Raw genomic sequence first — 21,056 nt, forward strand, 5'->3', positions numbered from 1 at the left:
AGTACTAGAAATGAAGGATGATACTTTACATAATTACCAAAGCTTGCTGCATAAGGCCTATATAAATATCTGGGACGTGATTCCATTTTGCTTATTCGCGTTAAAGCTACGCAAAGAATAGGATCAGTCCAAACGAATCAACTCTAAAAGGAGCCGTGTGCGAGAATTTATTCGCCACGAAGTTGAGCCCTTTAACGTGTTATAAGATGGCAACCGCGAGGGACGCCCAACTCGCGGCTTCGGTTCATCTTTCGTTGTATAAACAAGTTGGGTAGGGAGTTGCGATTAACGAACGCTCGACCGCTGTCGACATTGCCTTTAGATCGTTGAAGAAGCAAGTTTTCGTATTGAAAGGTAATGTATTTTATTTATTTATTTAATAATTGATATTTTCTTTCCTCTTTCATTTGCTATTGGCCAATATTTCCTTTGTTAATGTCAATCGTCTTCAATCTTTGATGCTGGATCACACGCTTTTCATTATATTCTTTCTTAATTGGTTCACTCTTATTCGATGATGTTACTAGCATATCAATATAATAGGTTTTGTTTCCTACTGCAATGGGAAGCAAGAGTAGGAAAAGCGACTCAAGATCGTGTCAACCAACTGAAGATGAAAGTGAATATTATTGCAATTGTGCGCTTAAAGACCACACTTCAACTGTGGATACCCACTTCGAAGCTTCAACATTTCATATCGACTTTCTGATTTTCTGATTTTTCCTCAAGCCATTCGATTTTCTCATTGTCAGTTGGTGATTTCTTTTGAAAAGTTATATTTTTCTTTTTGATTTTGTGGGCATCTTCTTACGTTAGATTGTGTTGCAGTTGATTTTTTTTTTTTTTTTTAATGTGTCAAGAAGAACTAGGGCTTTCATTATAACAAAACCTGCAAAGAGCAATTCATAAGTTTCTGCGTATTAGTTTCCAAGCTTAGAGCAGTTCGTGTGGAGCTAATGCAATCCATTTTTTGCTTTTAGCCACGACAGTCCCTCTAGCACCAAACCATTATTTTTTTCCCTCTAAGCTCTAAATATTCATTCAATTGTGTTTTTAGCTTATATCTTTGTAATAGTAAAATTAGCTTGAAAAGGACATTAGAAGTTTCATAACTTTCATACGGCACTCTCTTTTATGTCAAAAATTTTCAAGTGATCACTTATATGTCACTTTGGAAAAAAAATTACTTCAATACCGTCTCCGATAAGAATTGTTGAAAATTTAGGCAAGGTAATCTTTTAATATAAATAGTCTGACGTGGCTCACTAACAATGTGAACTTAACATTTTTTGACCTAAACGACATCATCTAACTCTTGTTTGCCCCAAATTAACAAATTGGGAACAAGTTGAGTCTCTTCTTCTAACCCTAAACTCATGTCTAAGGACTTCGGAGTAAAATTACAATATAAAACTTACATTGGAGAGAGAGCAAGAAAAGCAACTTAAGATTGTGTTAACCAATTGAAGATGAAGGTGAATGCATATTATTGTTATTGTAATTGTGGGCTTAAAAGTCAAAGTATAAACAACGCTTCAACTGCCGATACCCACTTCGAAGCTTCAACTTTTCGTTCCGACTTTCAGATTTTTCCGCTTCCTCACACCATTCGATTTTCTCATTGCTAACAATCTGGGCTGTTGATTAAATCTTCTGTTAGTGTAGGTTTTGATCACATCATCTGACGAATCTCTTGAGCAAATGGTCCGTCATATAAATAATTTTGGAACATCATATTTTATTACTCTGAGCTGAGTCTTTGATTTAGAATTAATATTCTTGAGTTACAGAACTCAAAAATCTAACATGTAAACACACTTACATTGTTACGTGTTCCAATAAAGACCTAATTATTTTCAATATCTATCCATAAACCTTTACATCACGTTACAACAGTCTCTTAAATGCATTTGCGTTGCAAAATTTAACAACCTTTACGGATTACTTTTGGACTATCTATTTTCATTACATAATCATATCGTGTTTCCATTGAATCATGCCCAATATCTATGATTGGAACTATCGCGCAATTGTACTTTTCTCACATTTATTGAGTCTAAGTTACCCTTATTGCGCATGATTTAAACTTAATAATATTCTCACATGACATTTTTGGTTTGTCAATTATGTAGCTATAAGTATGTTATAAAGTCACTCAATTACATGGAAAAAGTTCGGATCGATATCTGACACAAGCAGAAGTCTGGACGAAACCACATAACATTAGATTGGATGAGCAAAATCTCAATTTTAAGAGATTATTACTTTAGGGCCGCAAACAGAATTTCTCCGCCTTAAAAAAGATCTTCATTTCCTCGTTGCCCCCACTGAAAAAATCTCCGAGCTCCACCACTAGTTTGCAAGATTCTAGAGTTGTTGAGGGGAAGACATGTGCCGACTGATTAGCCAATGCGGCATCTCTCAAGGACAGGATGTTGTTATTAATTTAAGTTCACATATGGGAATTCAATTTCTGTCTTTAGGAGATAAAGTGGGTGATTGAGCTGTTCAAGTACTCACAATTTTCTGTTCTGATGCTATATAAAATTTTGTTGGACAAAATATTAATTATTATAAAAATTTAAATAAGAAAGCATTAGATGATAGAACGTCTCCTTACACAACCCTTGTTCCATTGCAATAAGTACATTACTTGCGTGGCTTAGGCTCAATGGACGTTAAGCTATCTATAGGGGAGGAGGACGTTGGCACGAGCAACCCGATCAAGGAGGAGGTCAAGAAGGATGAAATGGACTCTTTGAAGGAAGAAGAAATCTGGAGGAGTCGACGGAGAGAATGAATAATGCTCTGGCGGCTCCAAAAACCGCGGTGCGGCAAGAGCCAAAAGATTTGTATGCAGCTGCCAGCAAACTGACGGCTATTATCGAAGACGCCGATGTGGAAGAGTTCATTTCCGTGATTGAAAAGCTTGATGATCAAACAGATCCATGGGTCATTTTCAATTCCCAGGTGTCGTCGAGGGGTTCACTACTCCACATTGCAGCTGAGAGACGCCAGGACAACATCCTAAGACTCCTGCTTGATCATGTAGCCGACCACCGCATAGCCAGCAAAAATGATTGGGGAGATACCCCCCTCCACATGGCCGCCAAGGCCGGGGCATGTGGAGCTGCCGGAATGTTGATTCGCCAGGCAAAAGACAAGAACCAGATCCTGAGGATGAAAAACAAACGTGGAAACACCGCTTTGCACGAGGCCGTGCTTATAAGAAACGTCGAAATGGCGTGCCTTTTGTGGAAAGAAGATTCGGAGCCCATGTATTTGGAGAACGCGGAACGGAAATCTCCCCTATACCTGGCCCTCGACACCGGCAACTCTGAGATACTTCAGGAATTATTTTCATCTTCGCTCGAACCATCGTCGATACAAGGGTTGTCACCCGTTCATGGTGCCGTTGTGCGTGGTCAATATGGTATGTAGCTAAATCTGCTTATGGGAAGTGTCTATCTATACGTAGACTAAACTCGTCTCAAATCTGTGCAATAACTTTCCACACTTACCCAAATCTAATACGGGTTTTCGCGTAAAATTCCAAACCCTGCTTATTAAAGTAGTTGGATACACTTGGGAGTACTCGCAACTAGCCATATAATTCTCTTAATAAATATATTATTTCCCATTAAAACATAATAGATCAGCTTAAACTTACAAACGCCGCCATTTTACTAGAACTCATGTATTATTGATCTTCAACCAGAAAAACTACTGAGTGTAAATATTTAAGATCCATAAAAATCTAGAATCTAACATTGATAAAAGGAGAAAGATCGGCTTGAAATGATCATTGTTGATGATAATGTTAGATTATAGTTAATCTCGTTGAAGGTTTCACAAAATTATATCTTTAGTTTTGGAACATAGTATATTTAGTTTGGTAAATGATTTACCATATTCTGGTTTTGGATTTACCTGTCAGTTTAATCTCAGAACCATTCAAATCCTAGTAGAGTCAGAATATGCATCCTCACTAATTGAAAAATCTAAGAAATATCAAGGAATTTTCCAAATTAATTAAAACAGAAAAATACTTAATTTTACCATTCGGTCCACAGAAAATGTATCTGAGGAAACTTTTAACATTAATTTATTTAATTTGTTAATTTAGATAAAGCATGCTACAAGAGACGTTAAACAAGTTAAATTGGCCATTGAAAAGTTTTTAGTTGATTATTTTTCATTTATTAGTCATCTAAATGATAATATGAATAATTTTTTTTTTATTAATTATTGGGATAATAATGTGGATGGTCTCTAAATTCTTCAATGTTCAATGTGGTCCCTAATTTCTTTTGTTCAATCTAGTGCTCAAACTTTCAAAAATCCACTCAACGTAGTCCTTCCATTAAAAATATAACACCATTAGCTAATACGACGGTAATTTTCTATTAACTTGACTTTATTAGATTTTTCATGTTAGCATTCATGTGGTTTAGATGTGACTTCCATGTCATATATATGTGTCTTTGTATATATATGTTTTATATATATGTGTGTGTGTGCGCGTGTCGTTATTTTAGCCCCAAAAAAGGAAAAAATGATTTGCTAAACTAAAAATATGACATGATAGTCCACATCCATAGTTTGGCTTGATAAACGCTGACGTAAAAAATTTACGTCAGAATAATTCATGTGATGTGGTGATAAGCTTTAAAGAAGGGCTACATTGAGCGAATTATAAAATTTCAGGAATTAGATTGAATAGACAAATTCGGGGATCATATTAAATACTGGAGAAAAATTAAAGGACCACTCATGTGAATCCCTTTAATTATTGAATGAGAGCCATACAGACTGTGTAGGGTCATTTATATTTTGCAAGTAATCAGTTAACCCATGACTGACTATGTTCGCACATACATGATTTCATCACAAAAAATGATTGCACATTTTTAGATTATTAGAATTAGTATATTATATAGTTTTCCTTAGCTATGATTATCACGTTTAGCAGAAATGCAAGTTGTGAAGTAATCTTGCAGTCTCTTTTATTTTACGCATGTAATGATCAGCTTACATAAGCGAATCATATTTTAATCTTGGACATGTATTAGAAATCCCAAAAGGGGCATATGTGCAAGATGTTCTAAAACTTATCATTAAAATATAATTGAATCCCCCTTTCCTCCAAAAAGGGATAACCCATATCGGGATCTTGGTTTCCAAGAATAGAACCTTCCAAGAATATTTCGTCGGCCATCGGATCTTCAAACGATCTTGATTACGAATAAAAGAATCCGTTATTTTTATCCAGCCAAGATGTTCTAAAACATTACTCAAGCAAAATGGCTATCTCATAAAGATTAATAAATGATTTCGAGAGAAAATCGGTTAGTCTTTCATGAGTAAGACCATTCAACAACACTTGATATCATTAAAATATAATTGAATCTTAAAACTGACGTATCACAAAATATGAAAATCTTGGTACTGGATAAGGCAATTGGCCATATCCTTCAACATACATGTGAAAGAGAATGGTGTGAGGGAGAGAACTTCTTTCGGAATTCGCGTACATCAATTTCGCCTTAGACACGTAAGTCTTGGATGTAGACTTTTTCTGATTGATCACAATGAAGCAAGATGTTGATGGCATGCATTCTTAAAGGTAACTCTTTACGTACTCATGTTTGACAAGTTCAGTGTTGTACGAGCGGTGGAAACCTTGATTGGTTTATATCGTCACTCTTTCAACTCAATTATGTCTGTAACATGTCCACATCTACCTCGTAGACTTGGTCTTGAACTGTTTGAAGGATATTACATTCGCGTCTAAAAGCTAAGATTAGAATGAAGTATGCCTCAGTGCATAACCGTCACGTGGTATCGAGCAAAATTGCTCAAGTTGAAGCGAATTGAACTTCTCCCTTAAGTTCACATTAATGGCATCAAGAAATCGAAATCAACACTCCTGGGTTTATCACCCTCGTTTCAGCGGTCACCGAAAGAGCAGTTCTCCTGTTCCTTCGATTTAAACAAATCCATCCTTTTCCCCTTCACCTTCGCAGCACCCATTCTGGTTGAAATTCAGACATTTTATCATCATCGTTCCGTCAGTCGGATTGAGTCTCGATACACGAGGTAACTTGGAATTTCATCACAAAAATCCTCCAATGCAAAAATATGTACTTTCATTCCCATAATTTTTAGATTATATAAAATGCTCTTGACGCACGATAGAGCTTGTAAATAAAGGGTTTTATTACAAGGTGCGTCCTCGATTAGTTTTGACCCGCACCTTGTGGGGTAGATGATGAAGAGTGACGTGGTGGAAGTGAATCGGGCTCTGTTGCGACTCGTGCATCTTATAGCCGGTGAGATCGAAAGGTAGGCCCCTCCCTCATTCTCTCTGTGGTCCCACATTGCAATTCTTGAAGACTTTCTCGAAGAAGACATCCTTCACTTGTCGTTGAAAGATTCCTTTACTCGCTTTCAAGAAAAGATGACAACTTTCTCGAAGATATACAGTAGAGGCGGGATTGGGGAGGAGAATGCCTTTTAGGGTTTTGAAGTTTAAGCGAGGAAAATTGTATATATAACTCAGTTTAAAAGGAAAAACCAATCGGCACAAAAGAGGAAATGAACGGACGCCTCTTTTTTAAAATCGATAGCGCAAATAGGAGTTAATCTTTTGAAAGACAATTCAGTTTTTCTGAGTATAAATTAGCGGGAACTAATGATCATTTCTTTGAGATTGAATATAATAACAACTTACAATCTATAGCCATGAATGTACAGTGAGGTTGGAGGTCTACAGACTTTAACTTCCCCTCAAGCTTCAAAATGTTGAGTCTGGAACGGATAAAATCGAATTGATTTTTCTCCAAAGCTTTGTGAATATATCCAGCTAATTGATTTTTGAATCAACAAATTGAATCGAGATTTCTCCATTTTGAACATGATCTCTAATGAAATCTCTATATTTATTGAATGAGAGCCATACAGACTGTGTAGGGTCATTTATATTTTTCAAGTAATCAGTTAACCCATGACTGACTATGTTCGCACATACATGATTTCATCACAAAAAATGATTGCACATTTTTAGATTATTAGAATTAGTATATCATATAGTTTTCCTTAGCTATGATTATCACGTTTAGCAGAAATGCAAGTTGTGAAGTAATCTTGCAGTCTCTTTTATTTTACGCATGTAATGATCAGCTTACATAAGCGAATCATATTTTAATCTTGGACATGTATTAGAAATCCCAAAAGGGGGCATATGTGCAAGATGTTCTAAAACTTATCATTAAAATACAATTGAATCTTAAAATTTACAAAATATGCAATCAAGTCCTAAAATTTATCAAAATTAACAACTTAGTTAACAGAAAATACTGACGTGATTTTTCTTAATATTTACTCTCTTGTACTTGGCAATGACTTTTGACTAAAACATGAACATAAGGCTAAAATGACATCATTTTAGTCCAAATATGATTTTTAATGCATATGTTATTTAAATTAAATTAAAAAGCTAAGATTAAAAAAATAAAGAAGAAGTTAGAATCAGGCGCGATGGATTTCTTACCTTTTTATAATTAAATCCTTCCGTTAACTATGTAAACCAACATTTTAGTTAACAGAAAATACTGACGTGATTTTTCTTAATATTTACTCTCTTGTACTTGGCAATGACTTGACTAAAACATGAACATAAGGCTAAAATGACATCATTTTAGTCCAAATATGATTTTTTAATGCATATGTTATTTAAATTAAATTAAAAAAGCTAAGATTAAAAAAATAAAGAAGAAGTTAGAATGACACTCTTTATTGTATACGCGACTCTGGGCACTAAAGGCTTTCTTCTTCTTGCTTTTTTTTTTTTTTTAAAACTACCTTATTTTAATTCAATTAATTTAAATAAAAATTATATTAAAATCAAATTTGGATCAAAATGACATCATTTTAGTCACGTATGATAGCAAAAATAATTTTTAAAAGAAAAATTCACGTTAGCATTTTTCGTCAACCAAGTTAGATGAAGTTAACGGAATAATTCAATTACAACAATTTAATAAGTTTTATAACTTGATTGCACTATTTGCAAATTTTATGACTCCATTGTATTATGGTGACAAGTTTTGGGATATCTAGGGAACATGTTCAAGAAAAAAATATAGAAGGTCCTCATACATACTAAATCCCCACAAAAATCTTTAAAACAACAATTGAATCCCAATAGAACTTAAAAAGTCCAAGTCGTAATAAAATATGTATGAAGGGTAAATTCACTCAGCCATTTAAATGCTCAAACACGAACAAGAATGGTTAAAAATTGAGTTTGTTTAGTCGTAAATTTTCATTTTCATGTGATATAGTACTTTTATTTGTATTGTTATTCTAGCGCATCATCCCAATTTGAAATAAATTTTAGTAACTTTTAGATTATGTATTGGGCTATATAATTACATTGAGATGTGGAAATGCATGCAAGATTTGTTACCTAAATATGGTGATAATATAGTTTCCTAACACTGATTTGCTTGTGATTTGAATTAAAATTTTTCTTGTGTCCGAATTTCATGAATATGGTTCATTCTTCTGGGAATTCTTTCATAGGCTATTTAAGACTAAGTTAGTCAAGAGTAAGAAACTTCCCATGTTTGAAGCAAATGAGAGTCATCAATCAAAATGAACAAATGAAAGTTTAGGGCATGAATTTTAAAATTTAAATTAGTAGGCTAGTAGCATACCCTTATACTACAAGGGCGTTAGTTTCTGCATTTGTGCAAAATTGAAATTTTATTAATACAAATAAATTCATTAAATTGTATTCAATTTCATATGAATTTTCCTCGATTGAGCAAAATCATTGTGAAATTCTGAAATCATTTTATATAGTAATGTAAAATATAGGAATTCAGTTCCTCATTATGTGACATAGAAACTTTAAACGCAATTAAATTTTTTTTTATAATGTACTATATAGGAAGAGTTACGGAAAATGTGGGAATTTGCTTTCTAGAAATGTAATGATGCGTGCTTTCCAAATGCACCACAGAGTCAGCGGAATAAGTTCAGAACTCGGTGAAATTTGTGGGTCTTCTTTCCATTTGGCCAGCCGATCGTCAAAACGAGTTAATTCTATTATATTTATGCCGATGTTTGGGGGTGTCTCACGCTAAACCAGGGATGTCCAAGAACACAACAACAAAGTGTGCTCAATCGTTTCCACTTCTTGCTTGCACACTGCATAGATGGGTTCAATTACGACCTTTCTCTTAAATATTATCCAATGTGGGTAGGGCTTCTTGACAGGCATTTCTACAAGAAAATTTTGATTTTGGGGATAGTTTTGGACTTCCAAAAATATTTTTAAAGCTCTGGTTTAGCGTGATAGGAAGAGGATGTTGTTGTTGTGTGTTGGAGCTGTCGATCCTCTGTTGCTGAAGTACTCACTTTTGACCGTGTAGGTCCCTGACTTGTTAACCAACACAAATCTATCCTTTGCAGTTGGAAGGCCTATAGAAATAGCAAGAATTTCCCTTACCCTATGGTCGTCAAATTTAGTGTTCAACAAGGGTTCATTTCATTTTGCCTCCTCTCTTTCAATTAAACCAACCACTTTAAGTGGTTCATCCATCCGCTGAGGCACCAATGAGTCCGCTTTTCAACCATTTATCTTCTCTAATGGTGATTTTCTCGCCATTGCCAATAGCTTACGTAAAATAAGGGGAGATTGCATCTCTTCCTAATACAAGGCTTTGTCACTCGTACAATGGGCAAGACCCTTTTTTTGGCTTGCCCAAAATCACATCATGGGAAGTAAAGTCTCTTCATAATTTAGCTCAAAAACGTCTTAGGGTGCTGCCAAATCCACCATGCTTGTCCATTGGTCCTTAAACTTCCCATTTCCTTCAATACAACCCAGCTGATTTGTTGTTATTCCTCCACTAGAAAGTGGCTATTTTCCTCCCGATGGCTTTACAAATTGAAATTGGGATTTTGAAAATTGACATCACATACTGAAGAAGCACCTGCACTTTACCAATATTTCCTTCCCATTTTGACAATAAGTTTTCTTTCCAACTTTCTAGTGTCATATTGATCCTCAAAAGGATCCAAGCGAACATATCTTTCTTTGAGGCACCCCAATCTGAAGGAATCCTTAGATGTTTTTCAATCTTTTCTATTTTTGGAACTCTCATTTCTAAAGACATATTCTTTCTCAAACTCTGTGGGTAGCCTATACTGAAATACATCCTTGATTTATTTATGTTTATAGCCTGGCATGATGCAAACTAGTGTTGGTGTAGAACTGCAGCCACATTTTGACATTCAATAGTAGAACAATCCAGGAAAATAATAAAATCAGCCACAAATAAAAGATGTGATGATGTGGGACAGTTGCTATTCAACTGAATTCCTCAAATGTTACCTATTGAAGTCATTTGCTTCATCAAATGAGAAAACACATTAGCCACTAGAATAAAGAGATAGGGAGATAGTTGGTCACCTTGACAAATACCTCGAGTTGGCTTGAAGTATGACAAGGGTTCACTATTGAATTTCACACCAAAGGAGACCATTGTTACACATTGCATTACCCAATTAACCCACCTTCAATAGAAGTTCAACCTAATGAAGTACTCCCGAAGAAAATCTCACTCTATTCAATCATAAGTTTTCTGCATATCTAACTTTTGAAAGGCTTGGAACTTTCTTCTTTTTCTTTTTATGTTATTCTTAATTGGTGGAGAACCCCTGCAGAATCAAGACATTGTCTGGAATTTGTTTACCACCCACCAACGCACTATGTTCTACTGCAATTGGATTTGGTAGTCATGGCTTCAATTGATTCATTATTACCTTCTAGAGGATCTTGTACATGAAATTACACAAACTGATAGGACGGAACTGTTCAAGCTTTTCTAGGTTGGGGGTTTTGGGTTGAGACTGATAAAGTTGCTATTAATATTAGGGTTTTAGTAATCAATTTCAAATACTTATTGTACCTCCTTGAGGGCGTCTTGTTGTATATCCTCCCAATGTTGGTGGTAGAATAATCCTTTCAATCCATTAGGATTGGGAGCCTTGGTGGCTCCCAATTGGTATGCGGCAATTGAGATATCCTCCAATGTGACAAGTTCTGTTAGCTTTTGGTTCATATTTTCATCCATTAGGCATGGGAGTTGATTATAAAGATAGGCTGAAGATTCCTGAGCCACACCAAGTGGAAAAGATTGCTAAAATAATTTCTTATCATCTATTTAAGCTGTTCCTCTTCTCTCAACCAATCCCCTTTTGAATTCTTTAACATGGTGATCCAGATTCTTCTTAGTAGGGTTATTGCATTGAAGAATATTGTATTTCTGTCACCCCACTTAAGCCAATTGATTCTAGATCACATACCACAGTATTACACATTGCATTACTCAATTAACCATCCTTTAATAGAAACCCATCCTAGTCAAGCACTCCCCAAGAAGATCTCACTCTATTCAATCATAAGTTTTCTTCATATCTAACTTTAGAATGGCTTGGAACTTTCTTTTTTACTCTATTATTCTTAACTGGTGGGGAACCTCCTGCAGAATCAAGATATTGTCCCGAATTTGTCTACCACCCACCAAAGCACTATGTTCTACTGTAATTAGATTTGGTAGCCATGGCTTCAATTAATTCATCATTACTTTCAAGAGGATCTTGTAGATGAATTACACAAACTGATATGACGGAACTTTTCAAGCTTTTCTAGGTTAGGGTTTAAGTAGTCAGTTTCAAATAATTGTTTTACCTCCCTAAGAATGTCCTATTGTATATCCTCCCAATGGTGCCGATAGACTAATCCGTTCGGTCCATTAGGATCAGGAGCCTTGGTGGCTCCCATTTGGTATGCAGCAGTTGAGATATCCTCCAACGTGACAAGTTCTATCAGCTTTTGATTCATATTTTCGTCCATCAAGCATGGGAATTGATCAAAAATAGGCTGAAAATTCCCAAATCCCACAATGTGGTAAAGATTGCTAAAATAATTCCCTATCATCTCCTTAAGTTTTTCCTTGTCTCTCAACCAATCCCCTTTTGAGTTCTTTAACATGGTGATCCTATTCTAGATTCTTCTTTGTAGGGTTGTTGCATTGAAGAATTTTGTATTTTTGTCACCCCACTTAAGCCAATTAATTCTAGATTGCATACCTTAGGACCTCTGCTCTTGCAGCCACAAAAAATCAATTTCTTTATTCAAATTATGCAACTTCTCTCTTTCATTTTGTACTCCGGGCTCTCCTTTGTGCTTTAAAGAATCTATTCTTACTTCATTCAGTTAGCCTTCTTGTCACTAATTGTGGTTTCTCTAGTACATTCATCCTCTCAGATTCAAGGAAGATCCAAGCTCTCTTTACTATTTGAACACATTTGTCATCCTCCAACCAGAAAGCTTGATATTTGAACTCCTTCTTCCTATGCATAATCTTTGGAAATAATGACAAGAGGAGCAGGCTATGATCTAAGCCAATAGCAGGTAAAGCAAGAGATTCTACATTTGGAAATGACACCCTCCACTCCATTGTACATAGAACTCTGTCAGATCTTTTCTTAACGTAGGCTTCTCCTCCCCTATGGTTAGTCCAAGTAAATGCACAACCTCTACACTCTATATCTATTAAGGAATGGGCATTTAAAAAGTTCCTAAAGGCTATAGTCTCTAATGTTCAGCCATCCTTCTACCCACTTTCTCCCCATGATAAAAAAATTTCTTTAAAATCTCCCATGCAAATCAAGGGAAAATGATTTGTCACATTTACTCTATCTATGTCATCCCAAAGTAGTACTCTCTTTGAAATCATTGGGGGCATGCAAAAGGATAATTTTCATACTCTGCCTACTTTCTTGGACTTCACATTGAACATCAATGAAAGTTTCTGAATACGACTCATTAGATAACATACCTAATCATCCTAGAAAATAGCTAGGCCCCCTCTGATCCCCAATGGGTTTACCACAAAACCGCTTTGAAATTTTAATTGCTGCTTCAAATGCTATACCACTTGCTTCTAATTCTTTGTTTCCATTAGAAACATAATACTAGGCCTTCCCGAGTCAGAATGACTCTCAAAAGTTGAATTGTCACGGGTGTGCTCAACCCTTGACAATTCCAACTCAAAAGCTTCATAAGTATCTTGGTGGTTTATGAGGGCTAGCCACTAAAATCCACTTAGTTGAACCATCCACAATGCAAATGAGGGTCTCCAAAAGCTGAGTTTCATCAAGTAATGAGGTCCTTGAAGTTTGAGCACCATAAGGGCAAAGTCTCTTCCCTTTCTTGTTCAAAGGAAGCTTGGTACCTCTGGTTGGGCACATTACTAAACCTTGTTCAGTATCATCAGTATCCAGCAAGTGTTCCTACTACATCGCCAGTGTAGATTCTTCTTCAAGGCAACTACTACCTCTCTTTTGAGTTCCTTTTCCATCCACAATCGTTAAAGCTAAACTGGAGGCTGAGTTATTGCCTTTCTCTTGAAACCCCGCATCACCGGGCTGTTGTTCTCCACCGGACAGAACTACCGCCTTATTTTTTTCCCTTGACTTTACAGTCTCCGCAGGATCGAATGTGACAGGAGTTTCCATATGGACTAAGCTCTCGAACTTCAGCTTTGTGCCATTGCCCGAACATGCATGGTAAGTTCTCTTCAAGCTCAGACTTCTCATACGGTATCTCATTGCAAAAAGTGGCATAGTGTCCAGTGCGACTACAAGAATAATGATAATGAGGGAGTCTTTCCTATCTAAATTCCACCCAAAGTTTTTTACTCCCCATGTTGATGATAACGCCAGTCTTTAGAGGGGGTAGATAAATCCAATTTCACTTTCACCTTGCCAACCTTATTAGTGTTGTTACCTCTAGCTTCCAATTTTACCTCCAGCACGTCCCCAATTTTGGATGCTATGTCACGCACTACTTCAGTTACCCTTTCGGAAGGAAGGCCATAGAAATGAACCCACAAGGCACACAATGTGTGAACTCTTAGCACAGTTCGCAAATGTCTGGGCCGTATTGTTGTGGGACCAAAAGGTTGCTATAGAAAGACCACAGACCCGAATGTAAAATTCTCTGTTTTTCTGATGCTGAGCTTAAGGAGAAGGACCGAAAAAAAAAATGGTTCTAAAGGGGCGGTGACAGTATCTGTCTTCCAAGCCCTCTTCATTGTGTTAAGGAAGGCGTGAAAGTTCACATTGGCTTTAAGTAAAGTTTCCCAACAGTATTAGTCCACAGTCTTTCATTTTCTCCATGGAAAGACCTCTCTTAACATTCTCATCGTCATCTTCAGAACATAAACTACCAGGGCTTCCACATAACGCCGCTAGTCTCCTATCACATTGTCCTCACCCTCCATCCCTTGTCTTATTTGAAACAAGAACAAAGAAGTCAGGAAAACAGGCTAAGTTCAAGGTGCCGAGCTACTGGGAACGAGACCAATTAAGGAATAGGCCTAGCTAAGAACCCAGCAATCTGTCAACTGCTTCAAAGTACCGAGCTGCTGGGAGTGAGACAAAAAATTAGAGTCCAAGCTAAGAGGCCAACATTCTATCTTCTGGATAATTGAAGGGAGCTCACGAACCAAAATAGAACCTGACCAGCAAAATCCAGCCAAGGGCGAGGTAGTGGAAGTGTGTCAATGCAGGGAAAAGGCAGCACGAGGGTTACGATAAGGAATGGAAAAGGGGTTTGTGTTTTGGGGGCTAAGGGGATAAAGGCGCTGCTACTGGGAAAGAATGGACAGGGATCGAAAGGAGCATATGGAAAAACAGATTTAAGGTGGCGGATTTGGGGTTATGGTAGGGTTTTGATTGGGGTTTGAGGAAGAAGAAGAAAGCATAGCTACACAAGAGGAGTTTATGAAAATTGTTTTCTTTGACCCATTCGTTTTTCTTGAGCCAATTGCCGGAAAATTAGAAAAAACTTTTTCTTAAAAGTTGTTTATTGCAAAATAGACGGAGATTAAATTATATGGCATATGTCATGCCATATCGGAAAAAAGCAATAAATTGAGCGGCATTACTACTCTACTTTGTATTCTTTGTTGAGTAGCACAATCCCTAAAGCATTCTTACGGCCTTTGTAAGTCCAATGGCCATCCATTATCCTAGGACACCCCTGAAATATTCTTAAACCATTATCTCATATTTTTTTTATCTTCTTTACTAGCCACAGCAGCCTGTGGTTGTGTAATCTGCACAGCATCCACCACCGCCTTTCGCTGCGAAGCCTGCATGCAGCCACGTCAGCAACCATGTCGGCCTATTGTCACATAGCTTCAGTGCCACTTTTACGTTTGGATCTTTTCTTCGAATTTCATATAATGTCTTGTACATCACCTTGGATTTGGGGGGATTTTAAGGACATTTGGAAAATTTCTCTTGATTTTTATATCTCTTTTGATGGTGCACATATATTTAAAAGGCTCTTCATATCTCTATCTGATTGTTACCATAGATAGTTGTCTAATTAAATTTATGCCCTCGCACTCTTTACCAAAACATATAGAGAAATATACATAAATTACACAATTCTCTTTTCTGCTTTATTCTTATATCATATTTTACTTAGTACTTGAAGCTCTTGATCCCAGATCTACTCTCCAAGATACACGCAATGAACATGAAGCTATTTGCAATGACTGACTCCGGAGGCGGTAATTTATTTCATTTTGCAGCTCACACAAATCGGATCCAAGTGTTCAAACTCTTAGAACAGGGAGCCGAATATTTGGCCAATGATCGGGACAATAAAGGGGATCTTCCCATTCATATTGCGAGCAAGATGGGTCATGTTCACCTAATTGAGAAGTTACTTCCAGTATCAGGGTTGCTAAACAGGCAAGGACAAACCATTCTTCATGTCGCAGCAAAATATGGGAGAAGTTCGGCAGTGAAATATATGCTCAAACACCCAAATCTGGGGAAGTTAATAAATAAAAGAGATCATGATGGAAATACACCTTCGCACTTGGCCGCGATGCATTCACACCCTGCTACTTTGATTCTTCTTGTGCTGGATGAAAGAAGAGACCAATTCTGTCTCAACCACGAATTGTTGACTGCTCTTGACATTGCTCTAGATGGCATCAAAAGGGACTGTACACTTCGGAAGGTGGGTAACATGAGCAGTCACTATTTTATTTATCAACTTACTGAAAATTTCATAGACTAACTCATCAGATAAGTGCAAATCTCGTTTTCCATTCATTATATCTCCCAGTCGATAGTTCATTGAATTAGTGATCAATTCTCTAAAATAGTTGAGGCTCTTCTTGGATTAATAATGGACAAATCTCTAGTTTAATCTTAATAGAAAATAGTTAAAGTTTGTGACTCGAAGCAAGTGAAACATATCTAACGAATGCAGAGATAAAATGTTATATATCTCAATTAATTGAGCCTCTAAATACGGGCATGTGTAAAAGACGGGGTTGTCAATGTGGGAAATTTGACTACTCTATATATGTCGTAATCTCATAATGTTATCGTAAAGTCAACCCATGACAAAGGTTAACCATATATATTTCATTCATGCCTCTTTTCTTATTTAAAATGAACTTGTGCTCTAGTGCTAGTTCTTCAAAAAGAACAGACGCTGCATCTTTAGCAGAAAAAATTGATGAGTACCCCAGAGTTCATTCCCGTTATTGATAGGGTAGCAATCTGTTCTTTTTCTCATTTTCATATGCTTCCAATATCAGGTACTGGCAGTCATGGTGTTGGGATCTGAGCCATATGTAAGCAAAGACTTACTTGTACTTAGGCCGGAAGCCCGAGATGAAGCGTTTATAGAGTTGGGCAAAAAGAAGCCAAACAGGGACCACGTGAAGGATGTGAACAATACCCATCTGCTGGTGGCAACGCTTGTGGCCACTGTGACTTTCGCAGCCGGTTTTGCGGTTCCTGGAGGATTTAACAGCTCCGACATGGCCTCCGAAGATGACAGGGGCATGGCTACGATGCTGGACAATAGAAAGTTTCAGGCCTTCACGATTTGTAACACCATCGCGATGCTCTGCTCAATGACCGCAGTTGTCAACCTCATGTGGGCGCAGCAAAAAGACGTCAACGTGGCGATAGCTGCAAACCAGCAAACAAAACTGCTGCTAAAAATTGCATTTCCAGCGATGTTCGCCGCTTTCTTAACTGGTGTCACATTGACCGTTGGCAAACACCCTTGGCTTGCTAACACCATGTTTTATTTGGGAATCATTTTCCTCCTCATTTTCTCAGGTGCTAAATTGTTAGAGTACCCTCCCTTCTTTAAAAGCCACCATCGTCCCATCCGCTTTCTGAAACACTGGCTTGTTCTCGCTCACATTGTTTTATGGGGCGTTGAGACGAACATTTTGGACGACATGGAGGAGGACAGTGTCACGGTCACAAGGTTCCGTGACTAAGGGACCGTGCATGATCGAGGAAGACCTTCCAAAATCACCCAAGGTTCCACAAGAGCTTCTGCAAAATTCCTAGAGACAGGCAAGACGATAATTGCGCCGATAATCTAAAACTCTCTTAGCATAAATGTTGGTAGTTGATAGGTTAGAAGGTACGATCTTATCCGCCAGATGTAATCTCGATCAATGGTTATAATCCGAAAGCCTCAAATATAAGAAGGGGTGCTCTCCCCCTCGTTGTAATAATCTAATCATTTCAAAATCAAAGTTCCTTCCTCTCTTTTAAATCTTCTCTCTCTAAAAACTTTATCTCTCTAAAGATCCAAGTGAGCGAGCGAATGAGTGATTGATCCCGAGAAAGGCTTGGTTTAGGTGCTCTAACGATCGCAAGCGATCATAAAACTCAATCGCTGCACGATCTTGATCCCAAATGATCCACCCGTGACAAGTGATATCAGAGTAAGATGAGAGATCTGTTTCAATAGATCGAAGAGCACCAACTATTCGAGAGAATATCGAGCCAAGAAGCTATCATGAGTGGAGAATCCAAGTCAAGGAGATCCTCGGCTGAACCAAAAGAAAGGAAGCCTCGATGGTCACCATGGCCACACTCGATGAGAACATCATGAAGGTGAGGAGCGCCATGGTTGAGTTCATGGACAAGCTGATGATGTCAAAGACCGCATCATGGAAGTTGAGGTATCGCTTCGTAAAAACTTCATGAACAGCATCAACCAAGCCACAGCCTCGTTGCACGACAAGGATGAAGCCCTCGAAGCATCAATCGATATACTGAGGGATAAAGCCCAAGTGATCAAGGAAGAAAATCCCCGAAGACATGAGGTCGAAGCCATGAAGGCAGAGATCCAAGAGCTCAAGATCAAGCTTGCCCTATGCAAGTTGAGCATCGCAAATGGATCGATGCCCATGCAAGCAGTGCCCTAGCTAGAGGTTCCAAAATCAAAGGATTTCAAAGGCAACCAATCCAACAAAGAGGTGGACAACTTCGTGTCAAGCATGGCGCAATACTTTGGCGCTGTCAACATCCCAAATGAGACAACCAAGGTAAGAACCGCTTTGATATTCCTTAATGATACTGCAATGCTTTGGTGGCATAATAGGTGCGACGAGACCAAGTGTGGCGCCAATCCCATGAACACATGGGATGACTTCGTGAAGGAGTTCGAGATTACTTCTTCCCTAAGTTTGCTCAACAAAAAGCCCGTAGCAAGCTCCATCACCTCGAACAAAGAGGAACGATCTGAGAGTATGTGAAGGAATTCACCGAGCTCAAACTCCAAATCCACAACCTAGGAGAGGAGGAGGCTCTCAAAGCATTCATGGATGGAGTCAAGCCGTGGGCGAGCTCAAATGTTGGGATGTGAAGAGTCTCACTAGGGCGCTAAGTGTGGCCGAGTCCTTCATCAATTTCACCAAGGCCGACTCATCAAAGAACCGAGCAAGAGATTGGAGGTCGGATCGATCCTCCAAGGATGAAGATGGAGACACTCCTCATGGGCTGAAAGACCAAGGTGGCCGAGTTAAGACATGAGAAGAAGGAACGTCCAAGCCGTCCTTCCAAAAGGGTCGACCCCAAGCGGACTTCACCACGAGTAAGTTCGACCAACCCCCGCCATCTCCTTACTTCATTTGCAAAGGCCCGTATTGGACCCAAAAGTGTCCAAGGAAGGGCACCATCAATGCTCTCTTCACCATAGAAGAGGAGGAGGAGCCCAAAGAAGAAAAGGGCAAATCTAGCTTGGAACCGTGAAGTATCTCAATGTGTCCAAACACAATTGCCGCCAAAAAAGAAGGAACCCATCTCAAACACGGACATGTTTTTCCATGGAGATCGAGGTATGTAGCCAAGCCCTATATGCCTCGGTTGACATGGGTGGTTCGAACATATTCATGTCAACCAAAGTAGCAAAGTCCTTGGGACTTTCGCATGGAGCCAACTGGAAAATCGTTCAAGTCCATCAACTCAAACAGCCTTGCAGGCATAGGCTCAACTCTAGACATGGACATCCAAATTGGAGGATGGAAGGGCAAGCTCTCATTGAGGTAATTCCCCTCTATGACTGTTGCGACCTCTTTTTTCTTGGCGCCCGATCAAGGGCGGGCGCCTAAAGGAGGCTAATGGTTCGGCTAGGTCTTTTAGGCATAACCCGGACTCTCCCAAGTCCACCAATTCACGACTAAATTATCAAGTTTTTAACCTGTAAGTTAGTTTTAAAATGGAGTCGCCACTAATCGATTTGGGGTGGGTCGATTAGAAACCCAAGCGAAGTATCGGGAGAAATACTCGCTCCTGCGCAACCAGAAAAATTAGGATCGGGGACTTGATTACACAAGTTAATCACTAATGCCCTTTCGGTACCTAATCTTGTTTAAACCCTAAGGCTTTTTGGATTTTTGAGGGATTTTTCCATGTATTTTGTGAAGGACAAACAATTTTTTTGACATTTTCTCATTTTTGGACATAAAAAGCATTTTTTGATTTTTGATCTTTTTCTGAAAATATAAATATTTTTTTTTTGGTTTTTCTGACTTTTTGGCCATTTTGGGAAAATATGGTTTTTTTTATTATTTTATTTTCTGAAAAATAATTTTTTTATTTTTTAACGAACCGGGTTGGATCCACAGGTTGGGTCCGGCCGGGCCGCAAGCCCAAGACCCGGACGGGCTCGCGACGCGGGCCCGACTCAGATTTTTGATTGTTTTGTTTTCTTTAAAAAAAAAAAACAAGCTAGCCCAAATAGCCCTATTTTCTAAAAAGGGTCCGGCCCAAGGGATAGCCGGCCCACGCGCGAATAGCCCAAGCTGGCCGAAACCCTACTCGGGTGAGGTGCACCCAACCCGGCTTTTGGCCAAAACCCTACCCGATGGAGGCTTTCGTCCGACCCGGTGACCAATTCAAGGCTCTCCTTCTCCTTACCTCTTGACGGCGCCGATGAAGGATGGCCGGGACGTCGCAAACGGCGACACGACGACGAGGTGATGTAGCGGGAGACGACAGACCGTGGCGGTGTGAGGTGCGGCAGCGACCCAACACGCAAGGGGGTCTCGGCGAGTCATCGAGGACGACATCGAGGGGTTGCGGTAGGACGTGCGGGGAGCGGCAGCGGCGGTGTCGAGGGAACGGCATCGACAAGGCGTCGAACCGAGAGGGCTTCATGGCGGCAAGACGGCGGGATCAGGGCAGCAACGGCGTTGGGGCACGGCTTGGCCCGGCTGTAGGGATTCGCTCGCGGGGCGTGGCGACGCAGCGGGAGTCCGGCACGGCGACCGCGAGTCTTCCCCCTTCCAGATCCGACGTCCAGACGGCCTCTCCTTCTCTTGGAGTTCCAGATCTGACCTCTTTCTCCCCTTTCTCTCTTGCTCGACCCCTACCTCAGATCTCTCCCCCTTCGGGCTCGCTTGCCTCCGGCCTCTCCTGAAGTCTCTCGGAGGGAGGTCGGTCGAGCTGGCGACCCGATTTCTCTTGCACGCTCACTCTTTGATCTCCCCTGAAGTCTCTCAAGGGAAATCTCTGAGTTCGTTGTGTTCTTCGCCATCGTCGGGAGAAGCCTATTTATAGGCGAGGGGGCAGCCAGTCGACAAAGCTTCGCACGCCGAACAACCTCCGCCAGCCGAATCGGCATCCCATCC

At 39.1% G+C, this 21,056-nt stretch overlaps 1 protein-coding gene across 1 annotated transcript; it reads left to right on the forward strand.

Moving 5' to 3' along the window:
- Window positions 1-226: 226 nt before the first annotated feature.
- On the forward strand, window positions 227-17,685 carry LOC104427137 (protein ACCELERATED CELL DEATH 6). The gene is made up of 4 exons (XM_018865661.2): window positions 227-354; window positions 2,667-3,433; window positions 15,600-16,120; window positions 16,710-17,685. Exons 2-4 carry the CDS (start codon window positions 2,797-2,799, stop codon window positions 17,406-17,408), a joined length of 1,857 nt encoding a protein of 618 aa, XP_018721206.2. The 5' UTR covers window positions 227-354; window positions 2,667-2,796; the 3' UTR covers window positions 17,409-17,685.
- The last annotated feature ends 3,371 nt before the right edge of the window (window positions 17,686-21,056 follow it).

Source organism: Eucalyptus grandis, chromosome 11, assembly GCF_016545825.1.
Source record: "Eucalyptus grandis isolate ANBG69807.140 chromosome 11, ASM1654582v1, whole genome shotgun sequence".
Taxonomy (NCBI): Eukaryota; Viridiplantae; Streptophyta; class Magnoliopsida; order Myrtales; family Myrtaceae; genus Eucalyptus; species Eucalyptus grandis.